At 42.0% G+C, this 16,350-nt stretch overlaps 1 protein-coding gene across 10 annotated transcripts in view; it reads left to right on the plus strand.

Moving 5' to 3' along the window:
- PHKA1 (phosphorylase kinase regulatory subunit alpha 1) overlaps positions 1-16,350 on the plus strand; it is a 319,188-nt gene that overhangs the window by 80,796 nt on the left and 222,042 nt on the right. For all 10 annotated transcript variants that reach the window (XM_036304532.1, XM_036304531.1, XM_036304536.1 and 7 more), the window contains one exon: positions 14,370-14,452. In XM_036304532.1, coding sequence (XP_036160425.1) covers positions 14,370-14,452 — 83 coding nt within the window. The remainder of the gene's footprint in view (positions 1-14,369; positions 14,453-16,350) is intronic.

The following is a 16,350-nucleotide window of genomic DNA, read 5'->3' on the forward strand; positions in this document are numbered from 1 at the left end:
TTCAGTTTTATTGGTCTGTATGTCTGTTCTTGTGCCAGTACCAGGCAGTTTTAAGAACGGTGGCTTGGTAATATAGCTTGATATCTGGTATTGTGATCCCTCCAACTTTGTTCTTCCTTCTCAAGATTGCTGCAGCTATTCTGGATCATTAGTTATTCCAGATGAATTTTGGAGAGTTTGTTCTAGATCTTTGAAATATGCCATTGGTATTTTAATGGGGATTGCATGGAATCTGTGGATTGCTATGGGTAGTATGGACATTTTAATGATGTTGATTCTACCAATCCATGAACATTGTATATTCTTCCATTTGTTTATGTCTCCCTCTATCTCTTTTTTCAGTGTCCTGTAGTTTTCTGAATACAGGTCTTTTACATCCTTAGTTAAATTTATTCCTCAGTATCTTAATTTTTTTGGTGCAATGGTAAATGGGAGTTTTTTTTCATTTCTCTGTGAGTTCATTATTGGTGTATAAAAAGGCCATAGATTTCTGGGTGTTAATTTTGTATCCTGCTACATTGCCAAATTCGTTTATTAGGTCGAGTATTTTTTTGACGGAGTCTTATGGGATTTCTATGTATAGTATCATGTCATCTGTGAATAAGGACAGTTTCACTTCTTCTTTTACAATTTGGATGCCCTTTATTTCTTCTTCTTCTTTTCTGATCGCTATGGCTAGCACTTCCAGTACTATATCGAACAGGAGTGGTGATAGTGGGCATCCTTGCCTTGATCCTGTTCTTAGAGGAAATGAGTTTAATTTTTGCCCATTGAGTATGCTATTGGCTGTAGGTTTGTCATATATGGCTTGTATTATGTTTAGGTATGATCCCTCTATTTCCACTTTGCTGAGAGTTTTTATTAAGAACGGGTGTTGGATTTTGTCAAATGCTTTTTCTGCATCAATTGATATGATTATGTGATTTTTTAAATATATTTTTTATTGATTAAGATATTACATATGTGTCCTTGTCCCCACGTTACCCTCTACCCCCCACCCCCCCACCCCCGCTCATGCCCTCACCCCCCCGTTGTCCATGTCCATTGGTTAGGCCTATATGCTTGCATATAAGTCCTTTGGTTGATCTTTCCCCCTTACCCCCACCCTCCCCTACCTTCCCTCCAAGTCCCGACAGTCCAATCAATGCCTCTCCGTCTCTGGATCAGTCCTTGTTCATCAGCTTATGTTGTTCATTATATTCCACAAATGAGTGAGATCCTGTGGTATTTATCCGCTCTCAAGTTCCATCCATGCTGTGGCAAATGGTAAGAGTTCCTTTTTCTTCTTCCTCTTCTTAAAGAATACCTTTCAGCATTTCATATAATGCTGGTTTGGTGGTGATGAACTCCTTTAGCTTTTTCTTATCCGTGAAGCTCTTTATCTGACCTTCTATTCTGAATGATAGCTTTGCTGGATAAAGTAATCTTGGTTGCAGGTTCTTGCTATTCATCACTTTGAATATTTCTTGCCAGTCTCTTCTGGCCTGCATGGTTTCTGTTGAGAAATCAGCTGACAGTCGTATGGGTACTCCCTTGTAGGTAACTGACTGTCTTTCTCTTGCTGCTTTTAAGATTCTCTCTTTATCTTTTGCTCTTGGCATTTTAATTATGATGTGTCTTGGTGTGGTCCTCCTTGGATTCCTTTTGTTTGGGGTTCTCTGCGCTTCCTGGACTTGTAAGTCCATTTCTTTCACCAGGTAGGGGAAGTTTTCTGTCATTATTTCTTCAAAAAGGTTTTCAATATCTTGCCCTCTCTCTCCTTCTGGTACCCCTATAATTCTGATGTTGGTACGCTTGAAGTTGTCCCAGAGGTTCCTTACACTATCTTCATATTTTTGGAATCTCTTTTCTTTTTTCTTTTTCGGTTGGGTATTTTTTGTTTCTTTGTATTTCAAATCTTTGACTTGATTCTTGGGATCCTCTTTTCTGCTGCTGGATCTCTGTAAATTATTCTTTATTTCAGTCAGTGTATGCTTAATTTCTAGTTGGTCCTTTTTCATGTCCTCCATGGTCTCACTATACTTATTGAGGGATTCATTAAATTTATCGGCGGTTTCCATAAAATTCTTGAAAAACCTTATAACCGTGGCCTTAAACTCTATATCCAATCGTTTGCTTTCCTCCATTTCTGCCATTTGTGACCTGTTTCTTTGTCTCCGCATTTTGGCAGCTTCCCTGTGTTGATAGAGTGGCCCTGCGCGCCAGGTGTCCTGTAGGGCCCAGTAGCTCAGCCTCCCCAGTTACCTGGGGTGGACACTCTTGGTGCACTCTTGGTGCCTTGGTTGTTGTAGACTCACTGGGAGGAATTGACCTCCAGGCCAATTGGCTGTGAGAATCAGCTGTGTCTGAAGTGGGAGAACTTCTGTGCTGAAGACACCCTTCTGGGGCAAGACTTGCTTCAGTGGGGCTTTGGTGCTCACTGAGTCTGCTCCCTGAGTGCGTCCCTTATGGATCTGAGGAGTTGCAATCTGGATGGACCCCCTCTGACCACTGGGTACAGTGGCTCCTGGATCTAAGGAGGTGCTAATTCAGCCTCTGCCTGAGGCCACACAGCAGGAGCCACGAAGAGGCTCAGCTGTGAAGCAATGCAAGCCGCTGCGGGGCCTTGGGCCTTCTCTTGGAAGTTCCAGGTCTGCCTGGTTAGGCTGCAGTTAGGTACATTCACATGCAAAAGCCCTGCGGCAGCCTGGGTGGGGCGGGGTCTCAGGGAGTCAGAGGGCGGAGAAAGCGGCCATGGCCGATTCTCCGCCCAGAGTCGCGCGTCTCAGTGTTCCGGTAACGGCTGCAAGCACCTCTGAGGGAAAGCCGCCCTCAAGTTCGCTCGCTGCCGGACAGACCAGCTTCTCCCCGTATGAGACCTGTGTCCCCAGAGACTTCCCGGAACCGGAGTTCAGAGCCGTCGGGAGTTTGTGATTCAAAAAGACAGCCGCGTCCTCAGGCGCCACCCCCTTTCCTCACGCGCGCGCGCGCCGCCGTACCTCTGCACTTCACCTCCGCAGCGCCTCTGGCTCTCAGCGTGCTTTTCTTTCCTTCTAGTTGTGGAATTTACACTCAGCCAGCCTTCCTGTTGTTCTGGATGATGTTTGCTCAGTCCTTTGCGGTAATTTTCAATTGTTGTGTGAGGCGATAATTTCCCGGTGTTTACCTATGCTGCCATCTTAGTTCCTTTTTCGATTATGTGATTTTTGTCTCTCAGTTTGTTTATGTGATGTATCACGTTTATTGATTTGCAGATATTGTACCATCTTTGCATCCCCAGAATAAATCCCACTTGATCATGGTGTATGATCTTTTTAATGTAATGTTGAATCCGATTTGATAGAATTTTGTTGAGGATTTTAGCATGTATGTTCATCAAGGATATTGGCCTGTAGTTCTCTTTCTTTATGGGATCTTTATCTGGTTTTGGGATTAGAGTAATGCTGGCTTCATAGAAAGAGCTTGGAAGTGTGCCTTCCTCTTGAATTTTTTGGAATAGTTGCTGGGAGCCGGTCCATCCTTGCTGTTTCAAGGGACCTGGCATATATGGCATACTGTTCTTAATATGTTTGCTCACCTTCTTGGCACTATGTGTTTTAACCAAGGTCACCTCTCTGAGAAAGGTTGTTTCCCCAGGTAGGGATTTTCCCCTGAAGTTAGGGAGGGAATAAAACCCCTTAACTAAGTGCCAGGCGGGTAATTAATCACTTTAACTACGAACAATCATGCTTAAGCTACATAATCTTTACTCCCTGGAATGGAGATAAGAAACGCCCTAACCTTTGGAATAGAGATTGATAGGATTGGAATCAACTGGTATAAATACAGATGTAACAAGACAACAGGACACAGAACCTAGAGACAGAAGAACTTCGCTGGAGAAAACATGGCAAAAGATCCTGGACAGAAACTGGCTACAGAACCTAGAGGCAGAACCTAGCGAGAGAACATGGCAAAAGATCCTGGACAGAAACTGGCCACAGAACCTAGAGACAGAACCTAGCGAGAGAACCTGGCTGAAGAACCTAGAGACAGAACCTGGCTATAGAACCTGGATAGAACATGGCAAGAGAACCTGACTAGAACCTGGTGACTGAACCTGGCAAAAGATCCTGGACAGAACCTGGCTACAGAACCTGGCGACAGAACCTGGCTGGAAAACCTAGCGAGAGAACATGGCAACAGAACCTGGACAGAACCTGGCAACAGAACTTGGCTGGAGAACCTGGCTGGAGAACCTAGCAAGAGAACATGGACACAGAACCTGGCTGGAGATCCTAACCAGAACTTCGCTGGAGATCCTGACCAGACCCTGACAAGAGAACCCGGCTATGATGATCAACTGAACTCAGCCTCCATGTCATTCATTCTTCACCGACTCCATCCACACCTTTGGGGACCCCTGGACCTGCTGGGGTTGGACCCCAGCAAATAGTCTTTGGAGGATAGGTTTTATTTCTTCTTTGAATGCTTGGTAGAACTCACATGTGAAGCCGTCAGGACCAGGGCTTTTGTTTGCTGGAAGATTTTTGATCCCTGCTTCAATTTCTTTGGTAGTTATTGGCCTATTCAGGTTTTTTGGTTCTTACTGATTGAGTTTTGGGAGCTTGTATTTTTCTAGGAATATGTCCATTTCATCTAGGTTGTCCATTTTTTTTGGAATAGAGTTCATGGTATTTTTTCATAAACGTTTGTATTTTTGTGGGATCAGTTGTTACTTCACCTCTTTCATTTCTGATTTTGTTTATTTGGGTCCTCTCTCTTTGATTCTTGGTGAGCCTGGCTAGAGGTTCATCAATCTCATTTATCCTTTCAACTAGCTCTTGATTTTGTTGATGTTTTGTGTTTTTGTTGTTGCTGTTGTTGTTTTTTTGGTCTCTATGTCATTTATTTCTGCTCTGTTTTTTATTATTTCCTTCCTTCTGCTTATGCTGGCTTTTCTTGTTGCTCTCTTTCTAACTCCTTGAGTTGTAGCATTAGAAAATTTATTACCATTTTTCTTGTTTTTCATGGTAGGCCTGTAGAGCTATGAACTTCCCTCTCAAGACTGCTTTCACTGTGTCCCATAGATTTCAGATTGTTGTGTGTTCACTGTCAGTTGTTGCCATGATGTTTTTATTTCTTCTTTGATCTCTTTGGTAACCCAATTAAGATTTAATAGCATGCTATTTATCTTCCAGTTGTTTCATTTTGTATTGATTGTTTTTATTGTAGTTGATTTCTAATTTTTTGCCATTGTGATCTCAGAAAATGCTTGATATGATTTCTATCATCTTGAATTTGAATATACTTTGTCTGTGTCCCAATATGTGGTCTATATTTGAAAATGACCCATGTGCACTTGAGAAGAATGTATATTCTGTGGCTTTGGGATGAAATGTTCTTGAAGATGTCAATTAATACCATCTGATCTAGTGAGTCATTTAGGATTGATGTTTCTTTGTTATTTTTTGTTTAGAGGATTTGTCCAGTGGGGTTAGTGGGGTATTAAATTCCCTACTATGACTGTATTGCTGTCAGTCTCTCCCTTGATATCCTCCAGAAGTTTTTTTTAATGTCTTTGGGTGCTCCTGTATTGGGTGTGTATATGTTTACCAGAGTTACATCTTCTTGTTGAATTGCTCCCTTTAGGATTATGAAATGTCCTTCCTTATCTCTTGTTAAGGCCTTCACTTTGAGGTCTAATTTGTCAGATATAAGTATTGCTACCCCAGCTTTTTTTTAAATTTCCATTTGCCTGAAAAAACATTTTCCATCCTTTCACTAGCAGTCTTTGTGAGTCCTTTGTTCTGAGGTAGGTCTCCTGCAGACAGCAGATATATGGGTCATGTTTTCTTATCCACTCAGCTATCCTGTGTCTCTTGTTTTGGACATTTAATCTGTTTGCATTTAAAGTTATTATTGATACCATTTTTATTCTTTATGCCTGTTTTCCTTCTTATTTCTTCTTTTTACAGCAGACCCTTTAGCATTTTTTTTTGCATTGCTGGTTTGGTATTAAGAAACTCCCTTAGTCCTTTTTTGTCTGTGAAGCTCCTTATTTCACCCTCAACTTTGATTGATAGCCTTGTTGGGTACAGTATTCTTGGATTCAGACCCTTCCTTTGCATGACTTTGTATATTTCATTCCATTCCCTTCTTGCCTGATGTGTTTCTGTTGAGAAATCAATTGATAGTCTGAAGGGAGATCCCTTGTAGGTAACTTGCTGTCTCTCTCTGGCAGCCTTTAAGATTCTTACTTTGTCATTGGTGTTTGCCTATTTAATTATAATGTGTCTTGGTGCCAGTCTTTTGGGTTTCACCTTGTTTGGGACTCTGTGAGCTTCTTGGACTTGTGTGAGTTTTTTCTTCCCAATATCAGGGAAGTTTTCTGTCATTATTCCTTCAAACCAGTTTTCTAGTCCTTGCTCACTTTCCTCTCCTTCTGGCACTCCCAATATGTGGATGTTGTTTCATTTCATGTTGTCCGAAAGTTCCATTGGACTCACCTCCTGTTTTTTAAGTTTTTTTTCTAGATGCTGCTCTGCTTGTGTATTTTTTCCTACCTTGTCTCCTAGCTCACCGATTCGGTCCTTCACTTCTTCTAGTCTATTGTTGATGCTTTCTATTGAGTTCTTTGTTACAGCGATGTCATTTTTCATTTCTTCTTGGTTCTTCTTTATTTCCTCTTGGTTCTTACACACACTGTTGCCTTTGTCCTCCATCTTTTCAGTGACCTTATAACCATTGCTCTGACATATTTCTTGCCTCCATTTCATTTACTTCTTTTTTTTTTTTTTTTGGTGATTCCTCCTTTTCTTTCATATGTGGGCTATTTCTTTGTCTCTCATGATCGCTCCTCTCAGGATGTCTGGTTATGTAGATCTCTCTCTCCTGCATTGACTTAAAGGCACAAAATACAACACAACAAGACACAACGCACAGGGTACCATCCACAAATTTATTTACTATACTAATAACCCCAAATAAAGGTGACCACTAGAGAAAATTGAATTAGAATATAGAAAAGAGTGTAAAAATGATATTAAGAAAAGGAAAAAATGTAAGAGAGAAAAGAAAGAGAAGAAAAAAGTAGGGGGAAAAATTACATGTATATGGGGCTAAAACTCCAATAAAACAACAACTAATCCAAAAAATGCAAACAACAAACACCCAAACAACGAGCACCCAGATTAATCTGAGGAGGCAGAGCTTATTTCCAGAAGGTAAGGTTAAGGAATTAAATGGATGGGGAAATGGCCACAATTGAATATAGAGGAGGCAGAAAGAGAATGAGTGTATAAGAATAAATATAAAGAACAAAATACAAAAAGGAAAAAGATATATATATTAAAAATATATATAAAAGAAAATTTATATATATGTATATAAAATTTCCCCTTTCCTTAACCTATCTATGTATGTATTCATCTACTATTATAAAAGGAGAATAGAGAGTAGATAGGCCTGAGTTGGTGATTGGAATTAATTAAGCTATTAATAGAAGAGAACAAGTGAGGAGAGGAAAAACAGAAGCAAAAAAAGAAGAAAAAACACAAACTAACAAACAAACAAACAACAACAACAAGGAAGAAAGGAAAAAGAAAAAAAGAAAGAAAAAATTGTATAATGAAGAAAGAGAAGAGATAAGTGTGCATGGACTTGGAGTAGAGGAGAGGAAATTAGATATATGAGTAAGATCATTTTTAATGGAGTAAAAAGAAAGGATAGAGAAAAACCAAAGCAGGAGCAGGGTAAGAGAAACAGTATGAAAAGGGGGAAAAGTGTGGAAGAGAGTGTCAGCACAAAGGAAAAATTGAGATAGAGTAAAATAATGCTAAAATAAAATAAAAATAGAATGTATATCACTAATCCCAAAATTAAATAAAGTAAAGAAAAAATAAAATAAAACTTTTTAAGAGGTAAAATAATAGTAGTAATAATAATCAAAAATAGAAAAGTAATGATAAAAAAGTAAAATCAAGTGAGAAAAGAAAAAAAATTAGTTTCTTAAGTAAAAGATAAAAAATAAAAAGTGAAGTAGTGAAGGTCATTCACTTCCTCTACTGTTCTGCTTGGCACATCTGTTTCATGTCAGGTGGTCAGCACAGTATTTGAGTTCCCTGAGATCCACTGCTCCTCTGTGTCATAAGCCACCATCCTGTTTTCAATCAGACAGATCTCTCTGCTCACTTTGTTTCTCCTTGCCTTCAGTTGAATTTACACAAGAGTCAATTTCTGACACAACCCCTGGGTGGCAGTGTTTCTGTATTAATATCTGGAATTAAAAGGCCCCCATACCCAGTGTTTAGATTGTTCTTTCCCTGCCGCACTGGATTCTGGGTTGGGATGGACTGTCTCAGAGTTTGTTTCCTGCTTGTCTCTCCCCACTCTTCCCCAGTTTCCACAAAAACAACTTTCTCCTGCAGTGTCGATGAGTGTTTTTAATTGGAAGATCCTATATGCTGGACTTAACAAGCAAAAGTAAGGAGGTAAAAAATTAAAAAGAGACAGGAAGCACACAGACTCATGTCTTTTTCCCTGGCACTGCGCAGCCAGTATAGTACTTCAGGCTGCCTTTCTGGGCCCAGCCCAGCTGTGGACTAATATCTAGAGTTCCCTTCTGCCAGCCGCCCTGTGGACCCCTTCCACATTCAAGGGCTACACTGACCCCAATGACTGTGGATTTTATGGGGTGCAGTCTTCCTCTGAGACTCTAGTCCCTGCTGTAAGTGTTTCTCCCTCCACCCTGGATCCCAGATCTCACTTTTCTCTAGGTGATATCTGACTTTGCCATCCATGGATTGCCTCACCAGCTGTGTTTAATTCACCAATTCCAGGTGGGTGTTGTTTGATTCAACTCTTCCTTCTATCTGCTATGTGAGAAGGCACCGGGCCCGTCTGCATATTCGGTGTCGCTTTGTCTCCCCCTGGACAGACTTCTTATGTGCCTGCAGTTGGGGAGGCTGGAGTCCCCATGTTGTGGGTTCACAGCTGAGGCAGCTGGTCCCTGTGCATTGTGGTTGTAGGATCCCAGCAGATATCCGAGGTCTCCCCAGTTGAAGGTAATGCTGGGCTTCTGATCACAGTCGGTCTCCCCTTCAAGATGACGCAGTCTCTGTGGCAGAGCCGGCCTCTCCAGGAGAGATTTCAGCAGCAGTAGAGGCTTCCCGGCCAGGGGAGCCTAGTCTGCCAGTCCCCAACAGTCCTGTGGAATGTAGCTGTCCCTCACTCACAAATACAGACACTCGCTGCACGTCCACACACTCTCCTTTTGTTCTCTCACTCACACACTATCTTGTAGCCTGCTGTCCCATTGACAGCCATCTTGGCTGTTTTAGATATTCAATAAATAATTATTAAACTTGTGCTATTCCATATTATTTAATTCCATTCAAAATGCTATGAGATTCTTTCAGGGACTATTTGAAATATTTTTATAACCTGCAAATATAAATGAGACATGGTTGTTTCCTTTTGATTGAGGTGCAGATTTATCTATATTACAAACTAAAAAACAAGTTTATTAGAGCAGGGAAATTAAAATTAAATGAAGCACAGAAGAGGGTAATCAATGACAGCATCATAGAGGAGATAGAATTTGACCTGGGCTTTGAAAGAACAGTTAGGATTCTAAGATGTGGAGAAGGCCTTTTAGACAATACCATGAGCAAAGGGACATATAGATGGCTTAGAAGCATATAAAAAGACTCTGACTTTATCTAATCTAATGAAAGAGAAACATTCAAATTGACTGCACCTCCGCCATGCCCCAAGACACCCACCAGCCAATCACAGTGACTATATGCAAATTAACCCACAAAGATGGCAGCCGGCAGCCACGGAACTGGAGCAAGCAGGAGGCTTGGTTGCCCCGGTGATGGAGGAAGCCAAGCTTCCCGCCTGCCCTGCCTGGCTGTGGCCTCTGCTCAAGGCTACAAAGTTTCAATTGTAGAAGATAAAAAAATCCCAGATACCTGCTTCCAGCCAGCCTGCACTGGGAGCTTGGGTGGCTGGAGGCCGTGGCCAGCCTCCAAACAGCCATCATCCCCTCACCCAGGCTGGCCACACCCTCATGGGGTGAGGGTCCCCGCTGGGGGTGTTGGCCAGCCTGTGAAGACCCATCAGCCCCTCACCCAGGCTGGCCAGGCACCCAGTGGGGACCCCCACCCTGAAGGGGCTATGGCCATCCAGCAAACAGCCATCAGCCCCTCACCCAGGCTGGCAAGGCACCCCAGCGGGGACCCCCACCCTTAAGGGGCTTTGGCCAGCCTGAAAACAGCCATCAGCCCCTCACCCAGGCTGGCCAGGCACCCCAGTGGGGACCCTTACCCTGAAGGGGCTGTGGCCAGCCTGCAAACTGCCATCAGCCACTCACCCAGGCTGGCCAGGCACCCCAGCAGGAACCCCCTCCCTGAACGGTGTGTCCAGCCTGAAAACGGCCCTCAGCCCTCACCCTGGCTGGCCAGGCACCCTAGCGGGACCCCCACCCTGATCCAGGACACCCTTCAGGGCAAACCAGCTGGCCCCCACCCATGCACCAGGCCTCTGTCCTATATAATAAAAGGGTAATATGCAAATTGACCCTAACAGCAGAACCACTGGGAATGACTGGACACTCTGACACACACTGACCACCAAGTGGCAGACGCTCAATGCAGGAGCTGCCCCCTGGTTGTCAGTGCGCTCCCACAGGCGGAGCTCTGCTCAGCCATAAGCCAGGCTGATGGCTGCCAGTACAGTGGTGGTGGTGGGAGCCTCTCCCGCCTCCTCAGCAGTGCTAAGGATGTCTGACTGCAGCTTAGGCCTGCTCCCTGCTGGCAAGTGGACATCCCCTGAAGGCTCGCAGGATGCCAGAGGGCTGTCTGACTGCCAACTTAGGCCCAATCCCCAGGGGAGCGGGCATAAGCCAGCAGGTGGTCATCCCCCAAGGGATCCCAGACTGTGAGAGGGGCACAGGCTGGGCTGAGGGACCCTCCCGAGTGCACAGATTTTTGTGCACTGGGCCTCTAGTTCATAGTAAAAGAACTTCAAATTAAACACAAAGATTCTATTTCTCATCCATTAGAGAGGCAAAGATTAAAAAAATTATTAAATCAAGTGTTGATGGGGTGTAGGGAACAGGCAGGTAGTGCTGTTTGGTATATAAACTGTGAAACTTTACATAATAACTTGGTGATAATTATCAATATTTAATACACATATGGTGAAGTATTTATGGAGAAGTGTACTGATATTTGCAACTTACTTTGAAATGTATCAAAAATAAGATGGATTGATGAAAGGATAGATATGTGTTGAGAAAATATAGTAAGCCCTGCCCAGTGTGGCTCAGTTCATTTGAGCTTCTTCCCCTACACCAGAAGGTGGCAGGTTCGATTCCCAGTCAGGGCACATACCAAGTTACTGATTTGATCCCCAGTTGGGGCATGTTTGCAAATATCTTCTTCCATTGGGTTTGTTGACTTTTTGTTCTCCCTCCCTCCCTTCATCCCTCCTTCTCTTCCTCTTCTCTCTTACTACAATTTTTTTAAAAAGAAAAACTATAGTGAAATGTTAATGGTTGAGTCCAGGTCATGTGTATACATGTATGCACTGTAAAATTCTAATTTCTTTTGTTCGTTGAAAAATTTCATAATAACATTTTAGAAAAATTATGTATAAATCTGTGACTCAGCAATTCTAATTCTAAGAATTTACCTTGATATACTGGTACATGTGCACAAAGATATATAAATACACAGATATACATTGCAGCACTGATTGTGGTGATAAAAGATTAGAACTTCAATGTCTTTCAATAATGAACTAGTTATATGAGTATCTATTCTTTGGAAAGCTGTGTGGCTATTTAAAAATGAGGCAGATATATTTAAAACTGTCTCCAAGTGATATATGAAAAAAGCAAGGTGCAGCATAATCTAGTTCTATTTTTTGTGTAATTTTTGTATGTGCATAGTATATCTCTGAAGGATACAGAGGAAACTGGTTAGACTTATTTCCTCCAGAGAGGAGATTTGGCAGAGTGGAAGTGATGTGATTCAAGTGGAAGACTTTCACTGTATACTTGTTGGTATTTCTCTCATTAAAAATAAGAGATGGGGAAGAGAGAAAAGTGTTACTTTTTGAACAAAAATGGATTGTATTGTACATATTGGAAAGCAGTATGGCATTTTGGTTGGATATTTGTCTCTAAAGTGATGCAGAAGTTGATAATCAATGGAGTCCTATTTATTGGTTACATGACCTTAGGCAAATAACATCTCGAAGCCTCAGAAGTACCCACCTCTTAGGGATGTTGTAAAAATTAAGTAGATAATTCATGCAAAACCCTCCATTGGGTAGAGAGGGTGCTTGTCTATCAGTCATACCTGGGAACAGGACATCTGCCAGAATAGGTGTGTAGGCATGGCCACTGAAAGTGTGGGAAGATTTTATATTAATACTAGAGGCCCAGTGCACAAAAATTCATGCACTCTGGGGGAGGGGTCCCTTAGCCCAGCCTGTGCCCTCTCACAGTTCGTTAGCTTTCGGGGGATGTCCAACTGATGGCTTAGTCTGGCTTCCCCTGTGGGAGGCAACTGGCCCCGCCCCCCCCCCATCGCCCCTCCACCACCCCCGGTCGTCGCTGCCACCTGATTGCCATCCCCTCCCTCTCCCCGCTGGCACCCGCCTTGGCTGGCCTGGCATCGCCTGCTCACTGCCCCTGCCCTCCACCAAGCAGTCATTCTGCTGTTCAGTCAATTTGCATATTAGGCTTTTATTATATAGGATATACTATCTTTGTATAGCTTACATTTAGATCAATTCTCATTATTACTCCAAAAAATATAGTTTTAAGTTTTCCTTAGAATCATAATGTTTATCTACTTCTTGCTCAATATTTAGGTTCTTTCCAATTCTTTTATGATTTATGTTTTTCCAGATGCCTAGATTTGTACATTTAAGCACATTATAAATTAGTTACCTATAGAATCAGGAGTCTGAGACTTCCTATTAATACCTACAAATAACAGTTAAAATTCTTCCATGTTAAAATATGCTGGTATCTCACTTAGTTGAAGACTAGCCTATGACTGATCTGTGATATTTTTTAAGAATCAAAGTACCTAAGAAGAGTAGGATTACTTGGGAATAGTAGGGTCATTTAGTCATTATGGCTGCCTGTAAAGCCTATAGTTATTTGTTATTGGTGGAAGTAGGGTGTCCACTGGTGGAAGTAGGGGATCCCTTTCCCCATTAGGTACTGGGGCTCAGGTTCTTATAACATCATGAGAAAAAGAATTTTCTAAGACTTGCATGGGAGAATGAGTGATTTTTATTTGCGTGGAGTTATATCCCTCCATTTCCAAAGTACCATTTCCCTGAAACCAGTCCTTGAAATGGTGCATCTGGGGCTCCAGCAGAGCGAAAAGCAAAGCCAGTGTCCAGAGTTTCTGTTCCATAATGGAGTTGAGTCCAGTGTAATATCAGGCTAGTTAAAGTCCATTCATTAGTCCATTGTGTCTAGGAACCACATGGCTATGGGCCATGTGGACAAGTGCAGAGCCTAAGAGTCCTACAAGCCAGGAGTCAAGTTGCTATTAACAAGGGAGTGTTGCAGAAGACCAAAGAAAACCAAGCGACGCTTTAAAGAAATGGAGGGACACTGTTTAATTATGCCAGCAGACTCAGGGAATAGCTTTCCAAATCTGAGTACTGAAACATGCAGGGGGCTTCTTTTTATATCTCCCTGTGGTCTTTTGTCCCACAAATATGGATTATGCTTCTGGTCCTTTTTGTGGGCCTTTCAAGAAGGCCCCCAAGTGTTGGTGGTCTCCAGGCCATATCTGATGATTTGGCCAGGCAACAGCATTAATAACCCTCCCTCCAGGGGCAGTGAACTGTTCACAGTTTTATGGCCTCTGTAACAGGTTCTGTAAGACCAATTTCTGGGAAGGAGGTAATGACTTAATTATAGGTTAGCTTGCTGGCATGGATTCCAAATGCTAGCCCCCAAAATATCAGGGTTACATTTGAATTAGCCCTTTTTAGCCTTCTCAGGAGAAAGAGCAAGAGGAATCCCCTTTGTTTAGGAGGTTAAATAAAAAAATCTTCCCTTGCTTTCAGTGGCCATGCCTACACACCTATTCTGGCTGATGCCCTGTTCCCAGGTATGACTGACAATCAAGCACCCTCTCTACATCATTTAGACTTTACTGGGCATACCTCTATTCTTTCTTTGTCCAGTCCCTTCCCCCAGGATTTGTGGGGAACAGACCTGGAGAGTGTTAAGCGGTAGCTTCCTGGCACAAATGGCATGTCCATATTATCCAGCCTTCCCTTTGCTCCTTTCCTGTTAATTAATCACTGCATTAATTATAACAGTATAACATTGACCAGCTTTATATCTTTATTCTCTTTTTCCTCAGGACTTCATATCATCCACAGCCTAGATGAAGTCAATTTCATCCAGAACCTTGTGTTTTACATTGAAGCTGCATATAAAACTGCAGTAAGTACTCATTTGGTAATGCATTTTAAACATATGGTGATTTTAAAATTCTGGACAACCGATTCTTTCTCTTATAGCTGCACCTCATAGTGAACCAATCTATAAGGCTTCTGGCAGAAATTATCTTCAGTCTCTTTCTTTGCTAAGCTCTGTCATCTTCTGTTTACCTTCTCCCCAAGGGAGTTACAGAGGCAAGAGAGTCAAGATGCTATGTTTTCATTTCTTTCAAACTGAATATCTGATGGTATGTATTTGGGAGTCTGGGGATAAATTGTAGCCTTATTTTAATGACTTATGGTCTTAAGCAGGAGCAAGATGACTAGGGAGTATTATGGGCCAGTTAGCTACTTAGAAATAAAATTTCTATGTGTATAATAGTATCTGTAGACATTGACTCAGTACTTACAGTACAAAATAGTTGTTTTTTCTTATAACTACTATATGAGATAAATTTATATTAAATCATAAAATATTTAACATCTCTTCTCTCAGGGATCACTGTTCTTCATCACATGATGTTCACTGTATTGAAAATGGATGTGTCATAGATAATCCAGTTTTTTAACTTAATTATTTAGTTTTTTAGTTGTTTTAGGTAGGAGGGTAAATCTGGAACCTGTCACTCTATATTTTCCAGAAGGATAAGTGTAACATAGACATGCTGTAACTGGACAATCAATGGGTCCATGTGCTGCATGTTACTACTTGAGTCAATTAAGCAGAGGCAGGATTGAATCATATATGAGCGTTTATTCTGTTAAAATAAAAATAACCATCGAAACCTATAAAGAATTTTTCTGAGTTTATTTGAGCCAAACTGTCGACATATGCCAGGAAGCAGAACCTCAATGACTTGAGATAATGCTCTGGAGAATGGCAGGTTACATCTTTATTTATACATTGCAATCAAAGGAAGGGACATAGGTGGGTTACGTGAAATCCATTGGTGATAGACTAGAGAGGCAGGAGAAAGCAAAGTGGTTGGGAGGGCGTGAAAGGGGGGAGCCCCTGGGATTGGATATAAAGTAAAATGATAGACACATACTTAGGTGGGTGCAGGAACAATTAACATGATAATAATGAAGGAGTTTGTGGTATGTGTCCTGGTGCCCAGCACATTAGGTTGTGTCCCAAGGGGTCCAGAAAAAGGGAAGTTACAAGTTACCCAGACATTTCAAGTGTATGTTATTATAGACGCAAAAAGACAGATAGGCTCAGTTAAGGTAAAGGTTGACCTTGTCAGTGAAGATATCAGCCTAGGATGTAACTGCCCACCATAACTGCTTTTAGTTAAAGTTTGATTTCAGACCATCCTTTGTGGTTACTTTAGGTCTCTGAGTTTGCAAGACTGCCATGCAGGCCTTCCCTGAGCTTGTCAGGTTAGCATGTGGCCCCTTTCATCCACAATTCCAATACTGCCAACAGTATGGCGAGAGCAGCGGTCATCCACAAAAATCTGCTCTGCACCCCACCATAAGCCAGCTGCTTATATTCGGTAAAAGGACAAAAGATTACATTGGGAAGTAGCCAAAGGGTATGCCAAATGGGCAGTTAACAGGTAAGCAGAGAGCTGGGGATCTTCAAAGGGCTTAGTGATATACAAGGGCTGGAAGTCTTCAAAGGGCTGACAATTCTGGTTCTGCAGCAAAGTTGTTAATTTTTCCATGATAATAGGCAGCTCCAAATGGGGAGAATGGGCTGCATTTCCAGGTGACTTCCCAGGACCCAAGTTCAGCTGCCAGCAGCCTTCTTTAATCAGAACAAAACAATCACATTTAACAGAGCATGATTAATATTTCTTACAATTCTAGCTGGTTCCCCAACATTCTATTTCTGCCCCTATCAATATTTGATGCAAACAGACATTATTTGTTAACTGATTACTTTGCCTTCCAATA

The sequence above is a fragment of the Myotis myotis genome, unplaced genomic scaffold (assembly GCF_014108235.1).
Source record: "Myotis myotis isolate mMyoMyo1 unplaced genomic scaffold, mMyoMyo1.p scaffold_m19_p_4, whole genome shotgun sequence".
NCBI lineage: Eukaryota > Metazoa > Chordata > Mammalia > Chiroptera > Vespertilionidae > Myotis > Myotis myotis.